This window comes from Stomoxys calcitrans, chromosome 2 (genome assembly GCF_963082655.1).
Source record: "Stomoxys calcitrans chromosome 2, idStoCalc2.1, whole genome shotgun sequence".
NCBI classification, from domain to species: domain Eukaryota; kingdom Metazoa; phylum Arthropoda; class Insecta; order Diptera; family Muscidae; genus Stomoxys; species Stomoxys calcitrans.
This window is the reverse complement of record NC_081553.1, coordinates 13,189,322-13,215,057: the sequence shown is the minus strand read 5'-3', so window position 1 is coordinate 13,215,057 and position 25,736 is coordinate 13,189,322. Positions and strand designations below refer to the sequence as shown.

Below are 25,736 nucleotides of genomic sequence, written 5' to 3'. Positions count from 1 at the left end.
TATAATAGTGCATATCAGGCGAAATATTTATATGGAAGCTATATCTAAATCTGAACCGATTTTATCCAACTTTAAAGCTTTTTTGTAAATTTTCATCTAGATTATAACTTTCCCTGAATTGATTTCTATTTTGAATGCCAAATGTCCCACTGTGCATCGTTAAATCGCCTCGGAAATGGACATTTTCAAGTTTTGCAAACGAAATGACTAAATGAATATAAAAACAAAATATCCTATGATGATGGGTATACCTTGCCAGATCCTGGGATCCATTTAAGGGTTAAAATATAAAATACCGACATTATATAATGGCGACAACATTTTAAGTAAGACAGTTATACAAAATTTTCAACGCGATGCCAAAACAAAATTTGTTATTTATATATAGTTGTATTTTATCTAACAATCGAACCGGTCTAATATTTTACCAACGACGACACTTACCATCACATTTGTCCAAATGTTTGGATTAAACTCAAGTTAAACAATAACTCTATTTGGATGATGAAGGTTTAACTTAACTGAACATTTCAAAATAAATATATTCTAGGGAAATTTAATGAACATTATGCACAGCATAGCTAGGCCTTGAAATTGTTAGTGTTGACTTGTTTCACTTTTGACATTGAAATATTTGTATACAATGGAATTATATTAGTCACAGTGAATAATGAATTAAACTTATTAGGTTATTCAAATGAACATCGTGGATTTTTATAAATAAGAGCAAATTCAACGCGGATTTGAAATGGCACGTTTGCGCGTTATTTTGTCAGCATCTGAAACTCCTTTAACCAAATTTGAAGGAATAGCAATCTAAAAATATTGATCTGTCATTCTGTTCAAATGCATGAAAACTTATTTCATAGATCATAAAAAATTATGTTCTTATACGTTCAAAAGGTCCTTTGTGTGTCGCCACAGCAGTTGAATCGCCGTCAATGACAGGGAATGTGTCTGGCTTGTCTTCTGCCTACAAAGTAAGCCCTTTAAAGGCAGCTTGTAAGTGACAGATGCATGTAAACGGCTATCAACACAGGTAGATCAAATGCAAAGTTCGGACAGGTCTAATCATGGGAATCTATAACCAAAGATTTTCACAAATGGACTAAATGACACATGCGTATTTAACAAACCAAATTTCTGCCAAATCAGGAAAAAATTCAAACTTCTAGGGGCCGTCGAAGGGTAAATTGGGAGATGAGTTTATATTGAGGCTGAAACAGGTTATACAACGGCTTGGAGCATTTAAAGTTATAATGAAAACAAATAAAAAAGAATAAAGTTCGGCCGGGCCGAACTTTGAATATCCACTACCTCTGGCAAACTACCTTTACACATAATCCGGTGAAAAATGCTTTGTTTATGCACCCATAGCGGCTATGTCCAAATATGATCCGATTTGAACCAAATTCGATACGGACATTAATAACAAAAAAAATTACTGTAAAATTTTGGTCCAATATTGGTTTTTTTGGCAGCTATATCCAAATATAGACAGATCAGTACCATAAATGACAGGGATGTCGAAAAGTCTGACATAAGTCTCTGTACCAAATTTCAGCGAAATCGGAAAATATATGAGCTTTTTACAAGGCCAAGACCTTAAATTGAGAGATCGGTCTATATGGCAGCTATTTCCAAATCTGCACCTATCTGGGCCATATTGCAGAAGTATGTCGAGGGGCTTAACAAAACGCACTTTCCCAAATTTCGTCGACAATAATTGCGCCTTTTATGGGGCCAAGACTTTAAATGGAGATATCGGTCTATATGGCAGCTATATCCAAATCTGGACCGATTTGGGCCAAATTGAAGAAGGATGGCGCCATCGGACATTAAATGCGCCTTTTCAGCGAAATCGGAAAATATATGAGCTTTTTACAAGGCCAAGACCTTAAATCAAGAGATCGGTCTAATGACAGTTATATCCAAATCTAAACCGATCTGAGCCAGATTGAAGAAGGATATCGATGGGTCTAACACAACTCACTGTCCCAAATTTCGGCAACATCGGAAAATAAATGCACATTTTATGGGCTCAAAACCCTAAATCGAGAGATCGGTCTATATGACAGTTATATTCAAATCTAGACCGATCTGTGCCATATTGTAGATATATGACGAAGAGCATAATTTAACTCACTGCCCCAAATTTCGGCGACATCGCTCAGAAACTTAATTCGGCGGATCGGTCTATATGGCAGCTATATCCAAATCTGGACCGATCAGACAATAGATGCGCTTTTTATGGCGCGAAGGCCTTAAATCGAGAGATCGGTCTATATGGCAGCTATATCCAGATCTGGACCGATCTAGGCCAAATTGAGGAAGACTGTCGAGGGGCATAACGCAACTCACTGTTCGAAATTTTAGCAAAATTGGATAACAAATGTGGCTTGTATGGGTCTAAGACCTTAAATCGGCGGATCGGTCCATATGGGGGCTATATCAAGATATAGTCCGATATAGCCCATCTTCGAACTCAACCTGCTTATGGACAAAGAACGAATTTTTGCAATGTTTCAACTCAATATCTCTATTTTTAAAGACTGTAGCGTGATTTCAATAGACAGACGGACGGACATGGCTAGATCGTCTTAGATTTTTACGCTGATCAAAAATATATAGATTTTATAGGGTCGCAAATGGATATTTCGATGTGTTACAAACGGAATGACAAAATATATATATACCCGTCCTTCGGTGGTGGGTATAAAAACCGAATGTTTTAATTAAGCTTAAACATTGCCGGCCACCTCGCAACAATGAGGTATGTTGCAATTTAAAACTACACTATAACTATAAACAAGTAAAAGCGTGCTAAGTTCGGCCGGGCCGAATCTTATATACCCTCCACCATGGATCGCATTTGTCGAGTTCTTTTCCCGGCATCTCTTCTTAGGCAAAAAAGGATATAAGAGAAGATTTGCTCTACTATTAGAGCGATATGAAGATATGGTCCGGTTTGGACCACAATTAAATTATGTGTTGGAGACCTGTGTAAAATGTCAGCCAATTCGAATAAGAATTGCGCCCTTTGGGGGCTCAAGAAGTAAAATAGAGAGATCGATTTATATGGAAGCTGCAACGGGCTATAGACCGATTCAGACCATAATAAATACGTATGTTGATGAGGCAAATCGGATAATAATTGCGACCTCTAGAGGCTCAAGAAGATCCCAGATCCAGATCCCAGATCGGTTTATATGACAGCTATATCAGGTTATGAACCAATTTGAACCATACTTAGCACAGTTGTTGGATATCATGACAAAACACGTCGTGCAAAAATTCATTCAAATCGGATAAGAATAGCGACCTCTAGAGGCTCAAGAAGTCAAGACCCAAGATCGGTTTATATGACAGCTATATCAGGTTATAGACCGATTTGAACCATAATTGGCACAGTTGTTGGATATCATAACAAAACACGGCGTGCCAAAATTCATTCAAATTGGATAAGAATTGCGTCCTCTAGAGGCTCAAGAAGTCAAGACCCAAGATCAGTTTATATGACAGCTATATAAGGTTATGGACCGATTTGAACCATACTAGACACAGTTTTTGGATATCATAACAAAACACGTCGTGCAAAATTTCATTCCAATCGGATAAGAATTGTGCACTCTAAAGGCTCAAGAAGTCAAGACCCAAGATCGGTTTGTATGGCAGCTATATCAGGTTATAGACCGATTTGAACAATACTTGGCACAGTTGTTGGATATCATAACAAAACACGTCGTGCAAAATTTCATTCCAATCGGATAAGAATTGTGCACTCTAGAGGCTCAAGAAGTCAAGACCCCAGATCGGTTTGTATGGCAGCTATATCAGGTTATAGACCGATTTGAACCATACTTGATACAGTTGTTGGATATCATAAAGTAACACGTCGTGCAAAATTTCATTTCAATCGGATAAGAATTGCGCACTCTAGAGGCTCAAGAAGTCAAGACCCAAGATCGGTTTATATGGCAGCTATATCAAAACATGGACCGCTATGGCCCATTTAGAATACCAACCGACCTACACTAATAAGAAGTATTTGTGCAAAATTTCAAGCGGCTAGCTTTACTCCTTCGGAAGTTAGCGTGCTTTCGACAGACAGACGGACAGACGGACGGACGGACGGACGGACAGACGGACGGACATGGCTAGATCGACATAAAATTTCACGACGATCAAGAATATATATACTTTATGGGGTCTCAGACGAATATTTCGAGTAGTTACAATCAGAATGACGAAATTAGTATACCCCCCATCTTATGGTGGAGGGTATAAAAATAAGGTATAATCGAAAATCTATTGTGGAGTACTACTTGATCAATAAACCAAAAAATATTTTCAATTAAAAATCAATAATTTTTCCAACGAGGATCGTGATTGAAATCTAGGAAATTTTCAATTAAAAAATTAATTGATTTAATCGTTTTTTAAATGGATGAATTAAGAAATTAATTAGAAATTTCAGTAATTTTTAAAATGAATATATAGTTACCTTAAGTAAATACCTTTTTCAAAATCTGTGGTGGATATTATTATTTTCATGATTACAGCAGTTTTAATAAAAACATTTATTTGATCAATTAATTTCGTAATTGAAATCAATTTTCATTTTTTTCTGTGAACAAACTTTTCCGAGCGAATATTTGTTACTCAAAAATTTTGAGGTCTCCGGTTAGCAACGACCAAGTTTTGCACAGCAATATAGCGACTAGCAAATGTACTTTTGTTTCGCAGGTGATGTACATTTTCCACGTTCTTTCTGCCGATTGTTGTTAAGAATGAGAGAATATTTGATTTTTGTTTAGAATCTAGTACAAGCCAACCATAAACTTTATTTGAACTATTAATGATCCTGTTACGTTTGCTAGCAACGCCACGTACTATTTAACAACCGGTTGCTTTATCATATGTATCTACAACCGATCGAGGTCACTATAGAATTCACAGCAACTTCTCGCTCATTACGGATTTGGGCGAGTCAACGATTACTTGTCAATAAACAATACATAAAGATTTAATGCGAAACTTCATACTTGACATTTATCAAACATCTCTTTCGTTTTCACCCACAACTGATTAAGCTGACTTCCGCAAACTTCGAGGCCAAATACATCCTATTCTTCACCATTAAATGAGAGTTGAACTTCACAAGAGCATTGGAGGCTCTGATAAAAATGGAATGGAATGTTGATCAATCGTTCTATTCGAAAAGATAAAATAAATTAAATATCCGTAGGACAATCTTAACTCGCTGGAATATTCTCCACAACAACGTTATCAAGCTCTCTCGACGAATTTCAAAAAGAAGATCCGAAAAGCTCGAAAAAACATCTCAAACGAAATACCCAAAAATTTTCCAGAATAAAACCACAAATTCTCTAATAAAGTTGGACAAAATTAGCCAAAGTGAATTCGATTGACTTTCTAGCGATAACGTTCAAAAAGTTCAATCAAATTTACCATAAACTCGCAAATGTGTAATAGAAATAAAATTAAAGTTTTGTCCGATATATCGTACGATTTGTAATTGAATACCGAACACCGAAAACTGTCAAAAGAAAAAACTTCAACATTTTGCCATTCAATACATCGACGCTTGCACAAATCCGAGCTATCTAGTGTATGGGGTCCTTAAGAACAGTGTGATCGATTATTATCATTCAATGATCGATAGCACGACACGTTTGATGGATGAACAAAGAAACCCACCACTAATCACAAGAAAAACAAAAACAATTGTTTTTAAACATTAGCAACCACATATATGCAAACAAAGTACACATTGAAAAATGTGTAAATAGTAGGAAAATCCAAAAAACTGTGACATTAAATGGTTAGATATATTTAAGTGCTTAAGTTGAAGTGCTGTTATAGTTTTTTCTAAACTAAGCGGATAGACGGAAGAAAAGAAAGCCGCAATCAAATTGTGTTTTACCGACGGAAAATTATAGTAAATTCACATCTATGTGTACGAAAACCCATGATAACCGAAACTTATCACTTAAACACATAAATACATGAACTCCCACCGTGTTTCCACAATTTATAAATTGTGCAACAAATAGAAAACGAATGAGAGGTGGCTCGGCAATAGTTGAAAGACGAACCTCTTTTTCTTAACGATGGACGAACACGGCACTTTGCGCCTTGAAGGCGCTCAAGAAACAAAATCGGGAGATAGGAGCTGTATCAAGCTATTGATCGATTCAGACCATATTAGACACGTACGTTGAAGATCATGAGAGAAGCCGTTATACAAAATTTCTGCCAAATCGGATGAGATGCGCCCTCTAGAAGCTCAAGTAGTCAAGATCCCAGATCGGTTTATATAGCAGCTATATCAGGTTATGTACTGATTTGAGCCATACTTCGCATAGTTATTGGTAGTCATAAAAAACACCTCATGCAAAATTTCAGCCAATTATTATAATTTACACCGATTTGAATCATTGATACCAAAGCATCACGTGCAAAATTTCAGTCAAATCGGACGAGAATTGCGCCCTCTAGAGTCTCAAGAAGTCAAGACCAAAGATCGGTTTATATGGCAGCTACATCTAAACATGAACCGATTTGCGCCATACTTGGCTCAGTTACTGAAAGTCATAACAAAACACCTCATGCAAAATTTCAGCCAAATCGGAGGAGAATTGCGCGATGAATTAGCTCAAGAAGCCAAGATCTAAGATCGTTTTATATGACAGCTATACCAGCTTTTTAAACAGATTTGAATCATACTTACCACAGCAATTGGAAGTCATAACAAAACACCTCATGCAAAATTTCAGCCAAATCGGATGAGAATTGCGCCCTCTTGAGTCAAGACCCAAGATGGGTTTACATGGCAGCTATATCAAAGCATGGACCGATTTGAACCATACTTGGCGAAGTGATACCAAAACACCAGGCGCAAAATTTCAGTTAAGTCGGACGAGAATTGCGCCCTCTAGAGGCTCAAGAAGTCAAGACCCAATATCGGTTTATATGGCAGCTATATCAGGTTATGAACCGATTTGAATCATACTTGGCACACTTGTTGGATATCATAACAAAATACTTCGTGCACAATTTTATTCAAATCGGATGAGACTTACGCCCTCTAGTGGCTCAAGAAGTCGAGATTCAAGATCGGTTTATACGGCAGCTATATCAGGTTATTGACCGATTTAAACCTAATATAGCACAGTTGTTGGAAGTCATAGCGAAGCAAGTCGTGCAAGTTTCATTCCTATCGGGTAAGAATTGCGCCCTCTAGAGGCTCAAGAAGTCAAGACCCAATATCGGTTTATATGGCAGCAATATCAAAACATGGATTAATTTGGCCCATTTACAATCCCAACCGACCTACACCAATAAAAATTATTTGGGCAAAATTTCAAGCGCCTAGCTTTACTCCTTCGAAAGTTAGCGCGCTTTCGACAGTCAGACGGACGGACATGGCTAGATTGACTTAAAATGACATGACGATCAAAAATATATATACTTTATAGGGTCTCAGGCGAATATTTCGAGCTGTTACACACAGAATGACGAAATTACCATTCCCCCATCCTATGGTGGGGGGTATAAAAGTAAATTTATGTGAAGGGCATAATTTTATTATACATACCAAAAAGCAAGAAATTTAAACTTCTAGGAACCAAATAAGGATAATCGAGATACCGTTTTACATTTGAGCTATATCAGGTTATATACTGATTTTATATACGTATTTGGCACAGTTGTTGGAAGTCGTAACAGAACACCGCATGCAAAATTTCTGGAAATCGAACGAAAAAAGGTCCAAATAGTCAAATCGGGAGATCGGTTTATATGAGAGCTATAGCAGGTTATAAACCAATTTGGGCCATACTAGGCAGAGTTTTTGAAAGTCATAACAAAACACTGCATGCTCAATTTCAGTCAAATTGAACAAAAATTGCGTCTTGTAAAGGCTCAAGAAGTCAAGTCGGGAGATCGGTTTACATGGGAGCTATATCAGGTTATAGACCAAGTTATAACGTACTTGGCACAGGTGTTTATAGGCATGACGGTACACCACGTGCAAAATTTCAGCCAAATCGGGCAAAAATTGCAGATTGTAAGGGCTCTAAAGTCAGATCGGAGATCAGTTTATATGGGAATTATATCAGGTTATATACCGATTCGGACCGTACTTTTCACAGTTTTCGGAAGACATATCAGAACACTACATGCAAACTTTCAGCCAAATTGGAGTAAAATTGCTGTTTCCAGGGGCTTAGGTAGTCAAATCGGGGGATGGGTTTATATGGGAGCTATATTTAAGTCTAAAACGATATGGCCCATTTGCAATTCCCGACGACCTCCATCAATACCAGTGCAAAATTTCCAGCTACGCTTTCGACCGCTATCGTGATATCGACAGACGGACTAAGGACGCGGCTAGATCGACTCAGAGCGTCGAGACGACGATCAAGATATATACTTTATGGGGTCTTAGATAAATATTTATATGTGTTACAAACGTAATGACTAGATTAGTATACCCCATTCTATGGTGGTGAGTATAAAAATTTACAGATTTGCCCAAAACATAACATAAATTTGATAAAATTTTTCCTAAAACATTTTTTTTTTTATTTTTTCATAAGATAAACTTTTAATAAAACTTTTTATTTGTATACCCACCGCCGTAGGATGGTATATTCATTTAGTCATTCCGTTTGCAACACATCGAAATATCAATTTCCGACCCAACAAAGTATATATATTTTGGATCGTCGTAAAATTCTAAGACGATTTAACGATGTCCGTGTGTCTGTCCGTCTATCCGTCTGTCCGTCTTTTTGATGCATGCTGGTTAAGTTCTTGAACGGGCCAAATCGGACCATATTTGGATATGGCTGCTATATAGACCGATTTTCCGCCAAAGGGTCTAATGCACATAAAAACTTTATTTTTCATCCGATTTTGCTGAAACAGTGTGTAGTTTTAAGACTCCCGACAACTGACATAAATATGGTTTAGATCGGATTTTATTTAGATATAGCTACCATATAGACCGATCTCCCGATAAAGGGTCTGAAGATCATAAAAGCTTTATTTATTACCCGATTTCGCTGAAATTTGCAACTGTGGGTTATTTTAAGCCTCCCGAAATCTTATGGGAATATGGTTTAGATCGGATACTATACAATTGAAAACTTCTACGATATTGGTTATAAAAACAAAAACCTCATCACACGTTTAATTTTAATTTTAGAATAAATTATTATATTTATATATTTTTTTTTTTTGTTTGGATTTTCTTATCATAAAATCGATTGTTTTATTACTTATTGTGATAATCCTTGGTTGATAAACCTTCTCAAAGGTGTTACACGAGTATAAATACCAGGAAAATTTCTTCTGGCACAACCATTTCCGAAAGAAACAATGCCACAAACACGTCCACGTCTCACTGCGGGACCTCCCGAATCGCCAAAACAAGCATCCCTTCTCGGCTTGGACATGCAGAACATGGTTCCGGTCAGAGTAGCGACGCCACTATATTGAGAACGACATGTGGCCCTGGAAACCACTGGCACCTTAATCACACGCAATCGAGTAGAGGGAGTGATGCTGTTCTCACTAGTGACACCCCAACCAGCGACACGCATGACCATACCCTGTCGAATGTTAGCCCGGCACAAACGAATACGACGAATATTACGACCCGCCAAAGGAGCGCTGGTTCTGAGAACTGCCACATCGTTGTTCATATCGCCCAGTGAAAAGTTTCTTGGTTTGATAATTTTGCTCACCCTTCTGGTAACGCGGGTAGCGCTGTTGGTATCACCAAGTCGGCCCACTCCAGCAACTACAGTGATATCTGAAGGTCTTCGGTCATTCATTATGCAATGGGCGGCAGTTAATATGTGACGCTGCGATATAATCGTTCCGCCACAGAAGAAATTTCCATTTCGCTCCAACTGCACAATATACGGATAGTTTCTGATGACATTGACATTCCCTCCAACTATACGCGCCGCTTTCTTTTTCGATTTGTTGGCTTTACCTTTGGCACCGCTAACCAACGATAAGTGGAAAAGCAATGCAATCACCAGCAACTTTAAGGTAGACTTCGGCAGCATTTCTACAACTCTTTGCAAAAGCCAATTAAAAATACCCCGTATTTATCGAAAAAGAAGAGTGCATAAATTACCTATACCAAGATAGAATCGCATAATTCAAGAACTTTAAAAAAAGTCGACTAGGTATTGTGAAATGATTCAAAACCTACAAAACATTTGTTTAAATATGTGATTATCTGCAGGTAATTTATGTTTTCATAATAAACTGCAAATAGAGGAAATACAAAGAAAAATGTTTAATATATCTGAGTGGAATTTGGATTTTGTGCAATTTTAGATTGATTCTTCTTTCCTTTTGTCAAAATGAAAATTTTGACACAAGCATTTTAAGATTATGCATCGATTAGTGTAATTGTACCCTACACCTGTTCTGTGGTACATGGTATTGTAACTAAGTACATTTGTTTGTAACACCCAGAAGAAAAGAGTTAGATCCATTGATGAATATACGGCTATCAGTCTGTTTCAGTTAAATTTGCATAATTTTTAGTTCTGTCAATAGAATGACCAGGTTTCAAAATTAAATTTATTTTTATACCCACCACCATAGGATGGGGGAATACTAATCAAGTCATTCTGTTTGCAACACCTCAAAATATTGACCCCATAAAGTATATATATTCTGGAGCGTCCCGACATTCTTAGTCGATCTAGCCATGTCCGTACGTTTGTCGAAATCTCGATAGCGGTCGAATGCGTTAAGCTTGCCGCTTTAAATTTTGCACATATACTTTCTACTGATGTAGGTCGTTGGGGATTGCAAATGAGCCAAATCGGTTCAGATTTGGATATAGCCCCCATATAAACCGATCCCACGATTTCACTTCTTGAGCCCCTAGAAGCCTCAATTTTCATTCGATTTGGCTAAAATTTGGAACAACTAGTAAAAGCGGGCTATGTTCGGCCGGGCCGAATCTTATATACCCTCCACCATGGATCGCATTTGTCGAGTACTTGCCACGGTATCACTTTTTAGGCAAACAAAGGATACAAGAAAAGAATTGCTATGTTATTGGAACAATATCCAGTTATGGTTAATTTCGGACCATAATTGAACTGAATATTGTAGACCATAGTAGAAGTCATTGTATAAAATTTCAGAATTGCGCACTTTGGGGGCTGAAGAAGTAAAATAGGGCGATCGGTTAATAGGGGAGCTGCATTAGGCTATAAACCGATTCATGCCATATCCGCCACGTATATTAAAGGTCATGAGAGGAGCCGTTGTACAAAATTTCAGCCAAATCGGATAACACTTGCGCCCTTTAGAGGCTCAAGAAGTCAAGATCCCATACCGGTTTATATGGCAGCTATATCAGGTTATGGACCGATTTGAACCATTCTCAACACAGTTGTTGAAAGTTAAAACAAAACAGCTCATGCAAAATTTTCAGCTAAATCGGATAATAATTGCGCCCTCTAGTGGCTGAAACATACGAGTTGTTGGATATTAAAACAGAAAACGTTGTGCAAAATTTCAATCTAATCGGATAAGAATTGCGCCCTATAGAGGATCAAAAAGTCAAACCCTAGATCGGTTTATATGGCAGCTACATCAGATTATAGACCGATTTGAACTATTCTTAGGAGCTCTATCAGGTTATTGACCAATTTGAATCTAATATAGCTCAGCTGTTGGAAGTCATAGCGAAACACGTCGTGCAAAATTTCATTCCAATCGTATAAGAATTGCGCCCTTTTGGAGGCTCAAGAAGTCACGACCCAAAATCTGTTTATATGGCAGGTATATCAGGTTATGAACCGATTTGAACCATACTTGGCACAGTTGTTGGATATAATATCAGAAAATGTTGTGCAATTATTCATTCCAATCGGATAAGAATTTCGCCCTCTAGAGGCTCAAGAAATCAAGACCCAAGTTCGGTTTATATGGCAGCTTTATCAAAATATGGACACGATATGGAATCCCAACCGACCTACACTAATAAAAAGTATTTGTGCAAAATTTCAAGCGGCTGGCTTTACTCCTTCGAAAGTTAGCATGCTTTCGATAGACAGACGGACGGACGGACAGACGAACGGACGGACGGACAGACGGACGGACGGACAGACGGACGGACGGACAGACGGACGGACGGACAGACGGGCAGACGGACAGACGGACAGACGGACGGACATGGCTAGATCGACATAAAATATCATGACGATCAATAGTATATATACTTTAAGGGGTCTGAGACGAATATTTCGAGTAGTTACAAACAGAATGACGAAATTAGTATACCCCCATCCTATGGTGGAAGGTATAAAAATTAAAAGTCTGACTAGATTTCAACACAGGTTTCATGTATTAAAAGTAGTATGCATTAAGACTCGGTGATGTAGGGTGTTATATAGTCGGCTCCGCCCGACTTTTGCCTTTCCTTACTGTTTTTTTTTTAAGATTGGACCAAACTTGTGCTTCAACAGTCTTAAAGAGCCATATCGGATAAAAGATATATGTATACAGGAGCTATATCAATATCTATACCGATTTTGAAGAAATCTTGTCTACTTGTCGGGTCGTCATAATAAGCATCTCAAGCAAAAGTTAATTTTGGCAATAAAAAGGCCATATGGCATCAAAGGTATATACGAGAGCTATATCTAATTCGATTTTGATGAAATTTTCCACGCGTGTTGAAGCTGCACGCAAAATTTTGTATAGATTGGGCGAAAATTGTAGCTACGTTCGTCCTTGGACCAAAACAACAATGCGACCTATACCTTGACCACAAGAATTCATGGACAGACAGACGGACATAGCTAAATCAAACCTGGAAGTGAGTCCATGCCTGTTGGTATACTTATCAATGGATCTAATTCTTCTCCTTCTTTGCGTTGCAAACAAATGTACAAAGTTATAATACCATCTATCATAGTGGGGGTGTAGGGTATAAATACCATTAAATATTCACTTTAGAAAAACGTAGCCATACAATCATTGCAACCCGTTTCTTTGATTTGGATACCTAATAGTAAACATGTTTGAGAAATTCAAAGTGTAAGATATATGAAACCTCTCGACATTCGTGCCGAAAAAGACCTATTGCCATCCCGATTGAGCCCATAAAATGAGCACTATCCCAATTTTCGATGAACTTTGGAACCGTGAGTTTTTGTTGGCCCGTAGCCATAATAAAAATTGGCTAGAGTGAACCAGACTTGTATATTGTTGTCATTGGACCGATCTTCCATATCAAGGTCTTGAGTGATTTATTTATGAGAACATATTTAGATATAACTGCCACATAACGTCATCCATCGCCGAGTTGAACTAGTTTTTACTTGTTTAAATTTTGATGTATTTAGATATTTTCTGCTCCTTATTCTCTACTTCACATTATGGTATTGTAAATTCTGTCTATCCTACATAAAAAGTATGGTGTTCCTTACTGTGCCAAGCCCTGGTTAATAAAACTTCTCATACGCGTAACATCGGTATAGACACCGGGGTAATTTGTGCGGGCACAGCCATTTCCAAACGAAACAATACCACAGACGCGACCATTACGCACTGCTGGTCCTCCTGAGTCACCAAAACAGGAATCCTTACCTCGTTTCGCTGCACAAAACATGGTATTGGTAAGTGTGGTTACACCGTTATATTGCGAACTGCAAGTGGCCCTGGCAACCACCGGCACCTTAATAACACGCAAACGACGTGAAGGTGCTGGCCTATTTTCACTGCGAGCACCCCAGCCGCTCACTCTCATCACCATACCCTGTCTAAGGTCGGCGTTACACAAGCGGATGCGTCTAATGTTTCGTCCGACCAAGGGACGAGCCGTTCTAAGTACAGCCGCATCGTTTTCCATATTTTGCAGAGAGAAATTTCGCGGTCTTATAATTTTGCTCACTCTGCTACTTGTTCCGGCATCACCCAATCGACCGGCGCCAGCAACAACAGTGAGTGCCGAAGGTACATTGTCATTCATTACACAATGGGCGGCTGTTAATATGTGACGCTGGGATATCACTGTTCCGGCACAAATGAAGTTGCCATTGCGGTATAATTGTACTATATAGGGGAAGTTCCTCACGACGTTGGCATTACCACCAACAATGCGGGCCGCCTTCTTTTTGGCCTTATTACTTGCAGCACCCATAACACCAGGATCCAACGCAGAATGAATAACTAGTGCAACCAGTATAAAATACGCAGATGATTTTGAGAACATTTTTATTACCTCTATGCAGAAAAGTCCGTAGAGCTACTGTATTTATACAAAACACATATGATGGTCCCCCTGTCACTGAAACTTGCATATCGATCCAATACTATTCGAAATTCTTTTGTATTTCAAAAACAATTGTATAAATAGATTTAGTGCACTATAATATTTTTGAAAATAAGAGTAACACTAGCCTACAGTGAGATTTTGGTTTAAGCTAAAACACATGTATGGATGAAAAAAAAAAAACAATTAAGAGCGTGCTAAGTTCGGCCGAGCCACCATGGATCGCATTTGTCGAGTTCTATGCGCAGTATCTCTTTTTAGGCAAACAAAGAAAATTGAATAACAACTGTTATGCTATTGGAGCTATATCAAGTTATAGTCCGATTCGGACCATAAATGAATGCTGAACATTGTAGAAGTCATTGGGTAATATTTCTGTTCATTCGGATAAGAATTGCGCGTTGTAGGGGCTTAAGAAGCAAAATCCGGAAATAGGTTTATATGGGAGCAGTATCAAGCTATTGATCGATTCAGACCATATTTAACACGCATGTTGAAGGTCATGAGAGAAGCCGTTGTACAAGTTTTCTGCCAAATCGGATGAGAATTGGGCCCTCTAGAGGCTCAAGAAGTCGAGATCCCAGATCGGTTTATATGGCAGCTATATCAAGTTATGAACGAATTTGCATCATACTTAGCACATTTTTTGAAAGTCATAATAAAACACCATATGCAAAATTTCAGCCAAATCGGATGAGAATTGTGTCCTCTAGAGGCTCAAGAAGTCAAGACCAAAGATCGGTTTATATAGCTGCTATATCAAAACATGGACCGATTTGAACCACACTAAGCGCTGTTGTTGGAAGTAATACCAAAACACCACGTGCAAAGTTTCAGTCAAATCGGACGAGAATAGCGCCCTCTAGAGGCTCAAGAAGTCAAGACCCAAGATCGGTTTATATGGAAGCTATATCAAAACATTGACCGATTTGGCCCATTTACAATCCCAACCGACCTACACTAACAAAAAGTATTTATGCAAAATTTCAAGCGGCTAGCTTTACTCCTTCGTAAGTTAGCGTGCTTTCGACAGACTGACGTCGGACAGATGGACGGACACGGTATATATATTCTCAATCTTTACGATCAAGAATATATATACTTGAAGAATACATACACTCGATGCAAGAAGTCAAATCGGGAGATATGGGAGCTATATCAGGTTAAAGACCGATTTAGACCATACTTAACACAAATGTTGGAAGTCATAACAGTACACCGCATGCAAAATTTCAGCCAACTCGCACTAAAATTGCGGCTTCCAGGGGTCATATATGGAAATCGGTTTATGTGGGAGCTATATGGAAATCTGTTTATGTGGGAGCTATATCGAAATCTGAACCGATATGGCCAATTTGCAAGTCCCAACGACCTACATCGATACTAATTATCAGTGCAAAATTTCAAGCGGCTAGCTTTAAGCTTTCGACCTCCATCGTGATTTTGACAGACGGACGGACGGGCATGGCTAGATCGAGTCAGAATGAAGAGACGATCGAGAATATATACTTTATGGGGTCTTAGACGAATATTTCGAGGTGTTACAAACGTAATTACTTGATTAGTATATCCCTCATCCTATAGTGGTGGGAATAAAAACGGTGAGATCTCTTCATATGAGAGCAATATGATTGCCCAAAAAGTAATTGCGGGTTTTTCATATAGTCGACGTTGACAAATTTTTTCACAGCTTGTGACTCTGTAATTGCATTCTTTCTTCTGTCAGTTATCAGCTGTAACTTTTAGCTTGCTTTAGGAAAAAAGTTTAAAAAAAGTATATTTGATTAAAGTTTATTCTAAGTTTTATTAAAAATGCATTTACTTTCTTTTAAAAAATCCGCAATTACTTATTGGGCAACCTAATAGATGGTGTACAGAGTTGGGAAGATGAAAATAGTAATTTGTTCAGTTCAATAATTTGTTCAAATCGATTCCGAGCGTACTTAATACAAATTTTAAGAAGTCAACATGACTTGACTTGGCAGTAATACCAAAACATAACCATATTTCACTCAATCAAACATAACCTTACTCCAATCACAAATGAACCACAGTTACAGCAAACAGTTGGTCAATAGGTAGAAAAGTTTGTGGACGGACAGACATATTGCATCTAAAAAGCTTCAAAACTGTTAGAGGGTACTGTAGCCTAGTGTTGAAAATAATCCAATTTAGCAAAAAAAAATAACTTTCAGTGACCTTCTTGATTTTTGAATTGCAGATATTTTTCTTCTGGAAATAGCATTGAACATTTGTTTTCTTGAAAACCATCTGCCTAACCTTGAAAACTATGGCATTGCAGTGGGTGTTTGTAAAGCTGGTCGGTATATGTATTATAATGAAAGGTTAGTGTTTGTTGCTCATAGACTAAAACGTATATTTTGAAGGGGTTTTAGAAGCGGTGCATAGAACATCTTTAAGAAGTCAATAATTCGAATGCGGCACGCCGTTCGGACTCTGCTATAAAATGGAGGTCCGTTGACATTGAGTTTAAATTTGTAAAACCAAAAACTCTTTAACTGCAAAAGTGCTTCGATAGCCGGAACCGATTATTCGTGTACCGAATAATTATTCTCTTGAGTCTCTCCTACTAGGGAGAAAGGGTGAGTAATTTTTAGCGAAATCGGATAATTATGGTTTTTTAATGGGGCTATATCAAGATATAGTCCGATATAGCTCATTTTCGAATTTAACCTGCCAATGGGAAAAAAGAATCTGTGCAAAATTTCAGCTTTAAATCTCCATTTTTAAAAGTTGCAGTGTGATTCCAACAGGCAGACGGACGGACGGACATGGCAAGATTATGTTAGATTTTGCGACTGTCAGAAATATATATACATAACTAGCAGAACCGGGCCCGCTCCGCTGCGCCTTCTTTAACTCTCTAATATCTTTTTAGGTTGGGGACACTTCGCCCTGAATGCGGATATCGAATTCGTGCCATTGTAGCCTATGAGGCTGTACACGTTCGAATCCTGGCGATAACATCGGACAAAGCGGTGTTTATCTTCTCTTAATGTTGCCGACTTTTGCGACGTACAGTACCATGCATGGTCATTTAAAAAAATTTCCCCAAAGGTGTCGCACTGCGGGACGCCTTTCGGACTGGGCTATTAAAAAAGGTCTCTTATCATTGAGTTTAAACTTGAGTCGGAAAGCACTCACTGATGTGTGAGAATTTGCCCTTCTCGATTCCTGGTAGTAATGTTCGTCCTTAGGGTAATGTTCTCATTAGGGGAACTCAAATATGGATATCAAATTCGTGCTGCACTTCCAAATCCCTTTAATTTGAGCTCCATATTGGCATAGCCGATAAATATGAACCGTTTGGAGAGTGTTTTGGGGCTGGGGCGGCCACTGGCACTTTGCACTGAAAATAGATATCAAATTCGTTCTTTATCCTCAACGGAAATGAAGTTCAGTTTAGAGGGTGGACCCAAAACACTTGGCTCCAAAATTGGATATCAAATTAATTTTCTACTCTCAAATATCTTTCATTTAAGTCCCATATTGCCATAATAGGTCAAATAACCCATTTGACGTATCTTTAGGAGGAAAAGCGCCACCTAGACTTGAACGCAAATTTTAATGTCATATTCCAAATCTACTCCCTAATACCTTTCATTTGAGTCCCATATAGCCATGGTCGGCTAATGTTTTGTGCTATATTTGTAATCTACTGCCTAATACTTTTCATTTGAGTCCCATATTTACATGAACTTCGAATATATCTGTCAAGAGGAGTTTTGGGGTTGGTGGGGAGTCCAGCTGGGTACTTGGACCCAAATTTTTATACCATATTAGTTTTTTGGCCTCCAATACCTTTCATTTGATTCCCTTATTGTGCCCATCGGACCACTTTCGGATATGGGGGGCGTTTTTGGGGTATGGGGGAGGGTCCTCCTTCACCCAATATCTAAAAACTATATTGCCTATGTTTCCCTCCAGACAAACGTACACAATCATATAATCATAATGGGTCTTATGGCGTCTTTGAGGGGTAGTGTGATTCCCTATATTTCGACCTGATTTTGTATGCCAGATTCGTTATGTACTCCCGCATACTTTTCATTTGATATCCATATTGTCTTTATCGGTCCTCTTTTGATTTTGGGTGGTGATTTTGGGGTAACAGTTGAGGGCCCGCCCCCTTCCGTTATCAATAAATTGTAGAGCCTATTCCTATTCTTTCCAGACCATATTCGAAATCTACTCTCGAATACCCTTCATTTGAGTCCCATATTGTCATGAACGTCAAATAAACCTATTTGAAGGGGTTTTGGGGCTGGAGCGGCCCCCCATGTACTTGGACCCTACTTTTATTATGAAATTCGTACTCTACTCTAGAATACCTTTCATTTGAATCCCATATTGTTCCGATCGGTCCACTTTTATTTTAAGGTAGTACTTTTGGGGTAAGGGGGAGGGTCCGCCCCCCCTCCCGGTCAATATTGGACCATTATTGCTCATAAAATGGTCCATTGGCTTAGTCCAATTTTGGCATACACTTTCCAACATTTCGGCCGGTATCTCACGAGTAAATGCCTTAATGTTGTCTTCCATTGCGTCAATTGAAGCGGACTTGTCTGTGTAGACATGAACGTTAACATAGCCCCACAAAAAATAGTCTAAAGGCGTTAAATTAAATAAAATGTTCAACGAACTCGCCTCTCGATAAGTCCATTGTTACGCTTGCTGTGTGGTATGTGGCATCGTCTTGTTGAAACCACAAGTCATGTAAGTCAATTTCTTGCATTTCGACAAAAAAATGGATATCATCTCACGGTAGCTCACACCATTCAGAGTCACGTTACGATTCGCATCATCTCTGAAGAAGTACGGTCCAATGATGTCGCCAGCCCATTAACCGCACCAAACTGTGACTTTTTCTGGATGCATTGGTAGCTCTTGCAATGCTTCTGGCTGATCTTTACTCCAAAATCGTACCCATTGAGCCAAAAATAAGCTTCGTCGCTCAATGGGCTTCGTCGCGCGATGAACTTTCTTAACAGAACTCGAATGTGGATAATAAAATTCAGTAATTTGCAAGTGTTGTTTGCTTGTAAGACAATTTATGATAAAATTATAGACAAAACTGAAGATGTTTGACAATGAAACAACACACGAAACGTGCGTGAGCTGTTTAAACCAGTATGGCCAAAAAGATAATAGCTAAAAAATCGCACTTTACATATATGGAAAGGCACTAAAACTGCACCGAGACGGTAAAGATCAATATTGCATTCTGGTGCGGTTCCTACTCAAATCGTTTACCTTTGTCTTCGTATTCTGCCTTCAATTAAAACAAACAAATATATTTTTTAATTTCTTAAATTATTTATTTTATAGCATAGAATATTCAATAAAATTCACTTATTTCTACTGTCTCAAAGCATTCCGTATGAAACTTCTTACTGCTCCAACTTTGGTATAAACACCAGCAAAGTTTCTTCGTGCACAGCCATATCCATATGAGACGATGCCCACCAATTGTCGCCTGTATACGGCCGGACCGCCCGAATCTCCTGAGCAGGAGTCTTTTACACCTGCCTTGGCTGCACAAAACATTGTTCTCGTTATGGGGATAAAGCTTTGATACTGCTGTACACATCTGCTATGAGCAAGCACCGGCACAATCACAGATCGCAGATGTCGTGCAGGAGCATTGGCTAATTCACTTCTGAGACCCCAGCCGGAAACTTTCAAGCGCATACCCCTCCTTAATCTTCCATTGTAAAGAGGTATATAACTTATTTTGGGACCAACCATCGGTCTCCTTAGCTTGAACACAGCCACGTCATTGTTCATATTGGTCATCGAAAATGATCTGGGCCTTATGATTTTCTGTACCCTCCGGCGAACACCTCGCTGGGAGGCTGTGTTAACCCCTCCAACAATGGTCAGTCGGCCTGGGCCAACACTTACAACACAGTGAGCAGCACAAAGTACAAAATTGCGGTTCAGCAATGCCCCTCCACAAATGAAAGAGTTATCACGTAGAACTCTCACCATATATTGATTATTCCCAATAAAACTTACTTTTCCGCCCACAATACGAGTCATATTAGCCGCTGTGCCATTGGTACGAGCAAAATTTATTAGCAATAGAAACAAAGTCAAATTTAAGAAGCCCTTGATGACCATTTTGCAAAATTATTCGCTTCAGACTGAAAATTGGGACTAAATTTATATATTTTTAAAGAATTTCACCCAAGTGCTCGGTTTGTTCTGTGCGAACGCTTTGTTACTATATGAAGCTAAAGCTAAATGGGTAGCTTAAGCCGACTTGAAGTCATCTTATCACGGAATTGAAATTCAACTAAAATTTTGCACAAAGAGTTTAGCTATGACCTTCAACAGATGTGACAGGGGATATTTTGGCACGATTTTTGGCACGATACCTCACAAATGTTGCCAGCATTAGTAAGGGGAAAACCACCGCTAAATGTTTCTTTTCTGATTTTCACGCCGAGACTTGAACCCAGATATTCAGACTCATATGCCGACATGCTAACCTCTGAGACACGGTGGCCTACCCGATATAGCCGGAATTAAAGACGATCTTCAAATTTGACTAATGGGACTCTATAGGGCGCAATTATTATCCGATTTGCCAGAAATATTAAATTTTTGTAGGACTTTTAATGATCATGACATGTCTCCTTTTGTCCGAAAGATCTTATATATAAAATTCAATTTGTGTTTATTTGTTCCGTATATACTCAAAAACGGCTGAACCGATTACCTTGAAATTTTCAGACATTGTGTAGGAAGGAAACATAGGGTATATAATTTTTTGATATCGGGAGGGGGGCGGACCCTACCCCTTACCCCTAAAGTACTACCCAAAAATAAAAGTGAACCTATCGGGACAATATGGGATTCAAATGAAAGGTATTCCAGAGTAGAGTACGAATTTTATATCTAAAGTTGGGTTCAAGTACCTGGGGGGCCGCCCCAGCCCCAAAACCCCATACAAATGGGTTAATTTGATTATCATACGATATGGGACTCAAATTAAAGGTTTTCCGGAGTAGATTACGAATATTGTCAGGAGGTAGGAAAAGGCTTTATAATTTATTGATAACAGAAGGGGGCGGACTCTCCACCGTTACCCCAAAAATACCACCCAAAATCAAAAGTGAACCGATAAAGGCAATATGGGTATCAAATGAAAAGTATGGGGGAGTAGATAACGAATCTGGCCTACAAATTCATGTCGAAGATTAGGGGTCACTCAACCCCCACAAAAACGTCCGAAAAGGGCACATTAGCCAATCACGGATATATGGGACTCGGTTTGTTTGTTCCGTATAGTCTGAAAAACGACAGAATCCGATTAACTCAGCGATATAGTGTTTTGGAAATTTTCGGTAGGCAGATAGGAGGGTTCAATTGTTTTACTTGTCCATAATTGTGGAACGCTTCAAGTTACCGACAATAGAGTAGATATGAAAATTCGATTTTGAATTGTTGTGGAATTTGCGTTGCTCTGTTTTAGTCAGAATTTTAAACCGTGCATACAAATATTTCCAAATGTTTGTTATGACGTTACTCATGTCGAAATGTGATATGTGTTTTCACAGAGACATCAAATATTTGCTAAAACTGGAATATGGTTATTATGGGAATACTGCTAAGCATCCAGCTTTGAACAAATAGAATATTTGCCTATGAACACGTTTTTATAATCCACTCTATGCTATAGGGTTGCTTGTTTAAAGCTCCTAAATATAACTTGATATAGCCACCATATAGAGCGATTTGAGGATTTAAGGTTTAAGGCCCACCAAAGCCGCAATTTTATACCCACCATTATAGGATGCGGCTATACTAATCTAGTCATTCCGTTTGAAGCACATCGAAATATTGATCTAAGACCCCATAAAGTATATACATTCTTGATCGTCTCGAAATTCTGAGTTGATCTAACCATGTCGAAATCACAATAGCTGTCGAACGCGTAAAGCTAACCGCTTGAAATTTTGATCAGATACTTAATGTAGATGCAGGTCGTTGGGGATTAGGCCATATCGGTTCAGATTTAGATATAGTTCCCATATAAACCGATCTCCCGATAAGCCCTTACAAGCTTAAACGTTTGTCCGATTTGGCTAAAAGTTTGCATATAGTTTTCTGTTATGACTTCCGCACCAGGAACAAATCGGTCTATAACCTGATATTGCTTCCATATAAACCGATCTCCCAATTTGACTTCTTGAGCCCTTACAAGCCACAATTTTTGTCCGATTTGCCAGAAATTTTGCATGCAGTGTTCTTTTACGACTTCCAATAACTGCGCCTAGTACGGTCTAAATCAGTCTATAACTTGATATAGCTCCCTTATAAAGCGATCTCTCGATCATCCTTGTTCGGTTTCTAGAAGCTTTAATTATTGCTGGTTCGGCCCGGCCGAACACAGTTCTACTTGTTATACCCACCACCGAAGGGGCATATTCATTTTGTAATTCCATTTGCAACGAATATCCATTTCCGACCCTATAAAGTATATATATTCTTGATCAGCGTAAAAATATAAGACGATATAGCCATATCCGTCCGTCTGTCTGTTTAAATCACGCTACAGTCTTTGAAAATAGAGATATTGAGCTGAAATTTTGCACAGATTCTTTTTATACCCTCCACCATAGGATGGGGTGTATACTAATTTCGTCATTCTGTTTGTAACTACTCGAAATATTCGTCTGAGACCCCATAAAGTATATATATTCTTGATCGTCGTGACATTTTATGTCGATCTAGCCATGTCCGTCCGTCCGTCCGTCTGTCTGTCGAAAGTACGCTAACTTCGGAAGGAGTAAAGCTAGCCTCTTGAAATTTTGCACAAATACTTCTTATTAGTGTAGGCCGGTTGGTATTGTAAATGGGCCATATCGGTCCATGTTTTGATATAGCTGCCATATAAACCGATCTTGGGTCTTGACTTCTTGAGCCTCTAGAGTGCGCAATTCTTATCCGATTTAAATGAAATTTTGCACGACGTGTTTTGTTATGATATCCAACAACTGTGCCAAATATGGTTCAAATCGGTTCACAATCTGATATAGCTGCCATATAAACCGATCTTGGGTATTGACTTCTTAAGCCTCTAGAGTACGCAATTCTTATCCGATTAGAATGAAATTTTGCACGACGTGTTTTGTTATGATATCCAACAACTGTGCCAAGTATGGTTCAAATCGGTTCATAACCTGATATAGCTGCCATATACACCGATCTGGGGTTTTGACTTCTTGAGCCTCTAGAGTGCGCAATTTTTATCCGATTGGAATGAAATTTTGCACGACGTGTTTTGTTACGATATCCAACAACTGTGTCAAGTATGGTTTAAATCGGTTCATAACCTGATATAGCTGCCATATAAACAGATCTGGGGACTTAACTTCTTGAGCTTCTAGAGGGCGCAATTCCTATCTGATTTGGCTGAAATTTTGCATGACGTTTTTTATTTTTTCTTTAAACCACTGTGTCAAATAAGGTTTAAATCGCTTCATAACCTGATATAGCTGCCATATAAACCGATCTTGGATCTTGACTTCTTGAGCCTCTAGAAGTCGCAATTATTATCCGATTTGCCTGAAATTTTGTACGATGGATCCTCTCTTGACTATCAACATACGTGTTTATTATGGTCTGAATCTGTTTATAGCCCGATACAGCTCCCATATAAATCGATCTCTCTATTTTAGTTCTTGAGCCCCCAAAGGGCGCAATTCTTACTCGAATTGGCTGACATTCTACACAGGTCTCCAACATATAATATAATTGTGGTCTAAACCGGATCATATCTTTATATCGCTCTAATAGCAGAGCAAATCTTTTCTTATATCACTTTTTGCCTAAGAAGAGATGTCGGGAAAATAACTCGACAAATGCGCTCCATGGTGGAGGGTATATAAGATTCGGCCCGGCCGAACTTAGCACGCTTTTACTTGTTTTTGTTCATAAGCTTGTTAAGTTTGAAGATGGGCTATATCCGACAATATCTTGAAATAGCCCCCATATAGACCGATCCGTCGATTTACGATCTTAGGCTCATACAAGCCACATTTACTATCCGATTTTACTGAAATTTGGGACAGAGAGTTATGTTAGTCCCTTCGACATTCTTCTTCAACTTGGCGCAGATCGGTTAAGATTTGGATATAGATGTCATATAGACCAATTAGCCGATTAAGGGTCTTAGGCCCATTAAAGCGAAATTTATTACCCGATTTCGCCGAAATTTGGGACAGTGAGTTGTGTTAGGTCCTTTGACATCCTTCCTCAATTTGGAACAGATCGGTTGGGGCCATAAAAAGCGCATTTATGGTCCAATTTTGCCGAAGTTTGGGACAGTGAGTTGCGTTAGGCCCTTCAACATTATTTTTTAATTTGGCTCAGATCGATTCAGATTTGGATATAGCTGCCATATATCTACCGATCTCTCGATTTAAGGTCTTGGTCCCATAAAAAACACATTTATTGTCCTATTTGGCCGAAATTTGGGACAGTGAGTTGTGTGAGGCCCTTTGAAATCCTATCTCTATTTGGTCGGTTCAGATTTGGATATAGCTTCCATATAGACCGATCTCTCGATTTAAGGTTTTGGGCCTATAAAAAGTGCATTTATTGTCCGATGTCTCCGAAATTTGGTACAGTGAGTTAAATTGAGCCTCTCGATATAGTTGTGCAATATGGCTCAGATGGGTCCAGATTTGGATATAGCTGCCATATAGACCGATCTCTCGATTTAAAGCCTTGGGGTCATAAAAAGCGCATTTATTGTCCTATTTCGCTGAAATTTGGGACAGTTAGTTGTGTTAGTCCCTGTGACATACTTCCTCAATTTGGAACAGATCGGTCCAGATTTTAATATAGCTGCCATATAGACCGATCTCTCGATTTAAGGTAGTGGGCCCATTCAAAGCGCATTTATTGTCCCGAATTGTCCTCTTCGACAACTTTTTTCAATTAGACCCAGTTCGGTCCAGGTTTGGATATAGCTGCCATATAGACCGATCTCTCGATTTAAAGTCTTTGCGCCAAAAAAAGCACATTTATAATCCGTTTTCGCTGAAATTTGACACAGTGACTTATGTTAGGCTTTTCGACATCCGTGTCGTATATGGTTCAGATCGTTCTATATTTGGATATGGCTACCAAAATGACCAATATTTTGTTCTACAAAATTTAACAATGACTTGTACTTGTTAGGCCACTCAATATCCGTGTCAAATGTGGTCAAAATCGGACCATACTTCGATAAAGCGCCTATGGGGGCATAAATTATGCACTTTTCACCGGCTTATGGCGAAAGGTAGTTTACATATAAACCCGAGGTGGTGGGTATCCAAAGTTCGGCCCGGCCAAACTTAACGCCTCTTTA

The 25,736-nt window shown here is 38.7% G+C and overlaps 2 protein-coding genes across 2 annotated transcripts; both read right to left on the bottom strand.

Moving 5' to 3' along the window:
- Window positions 1-9,308: 9,308 nt before the first annotated feature.
- LOC106080576 (seminase-like) lies at window positions 9,309-10,106 on the bottom strand. The gene has a single exon (XM_059363902.1). The coding sequence runs from the start codon at window positions 10,104-10,106 to the stop codon at window positions 9,309-9,311; it is 798 nt and encodes a 265-aa protein (XP_059219885.1).
- Window positions 10,107-13,465: 3,359 nt separating this feature from the next.
- Window positions 13,466-20,491, bottom strand: LOC106080575 (transmembrane protease serine 2-like). Its single transcript, XM_013241993.2, has 3 exons — window positions 19,763-20,491; window positions 19,622-19,640; window positions 13,466-14,244 (listed from the first exon to the last, which is right to left on the bottom strand). The coding sequence occupies exons 1-3, from the start codon at window positions 20,489-20,491 to the stop codon at window positions 13,499-13,501; spliced, it is 1,494 nt and encodes a 497-aa protein (XP_013097447.2). The 3' UTR covers window positions 13,466-13,498.
- Between the last annotated feature and the right edge of the window lie 5,245 nt (window positions 20,492-25,736).

Excerpts from the sequence above, each read along its gene's own strand:
- LOC106080576 (XM_059363902.1), bottom strand. The coding sequence starts at position 10,106 with ATGCTGCCGAAGTCTACCTTAAAGTTGCTGGTGATTGCATTGCTTTTC.
- LOC106080575 (XM_013241993.2), bottom strand. The coding sequence starts at position 20,491 with ATGGTCATCAAGGGCTTCTTAAATTTGACTTTGTTTCTATTGCTAATA.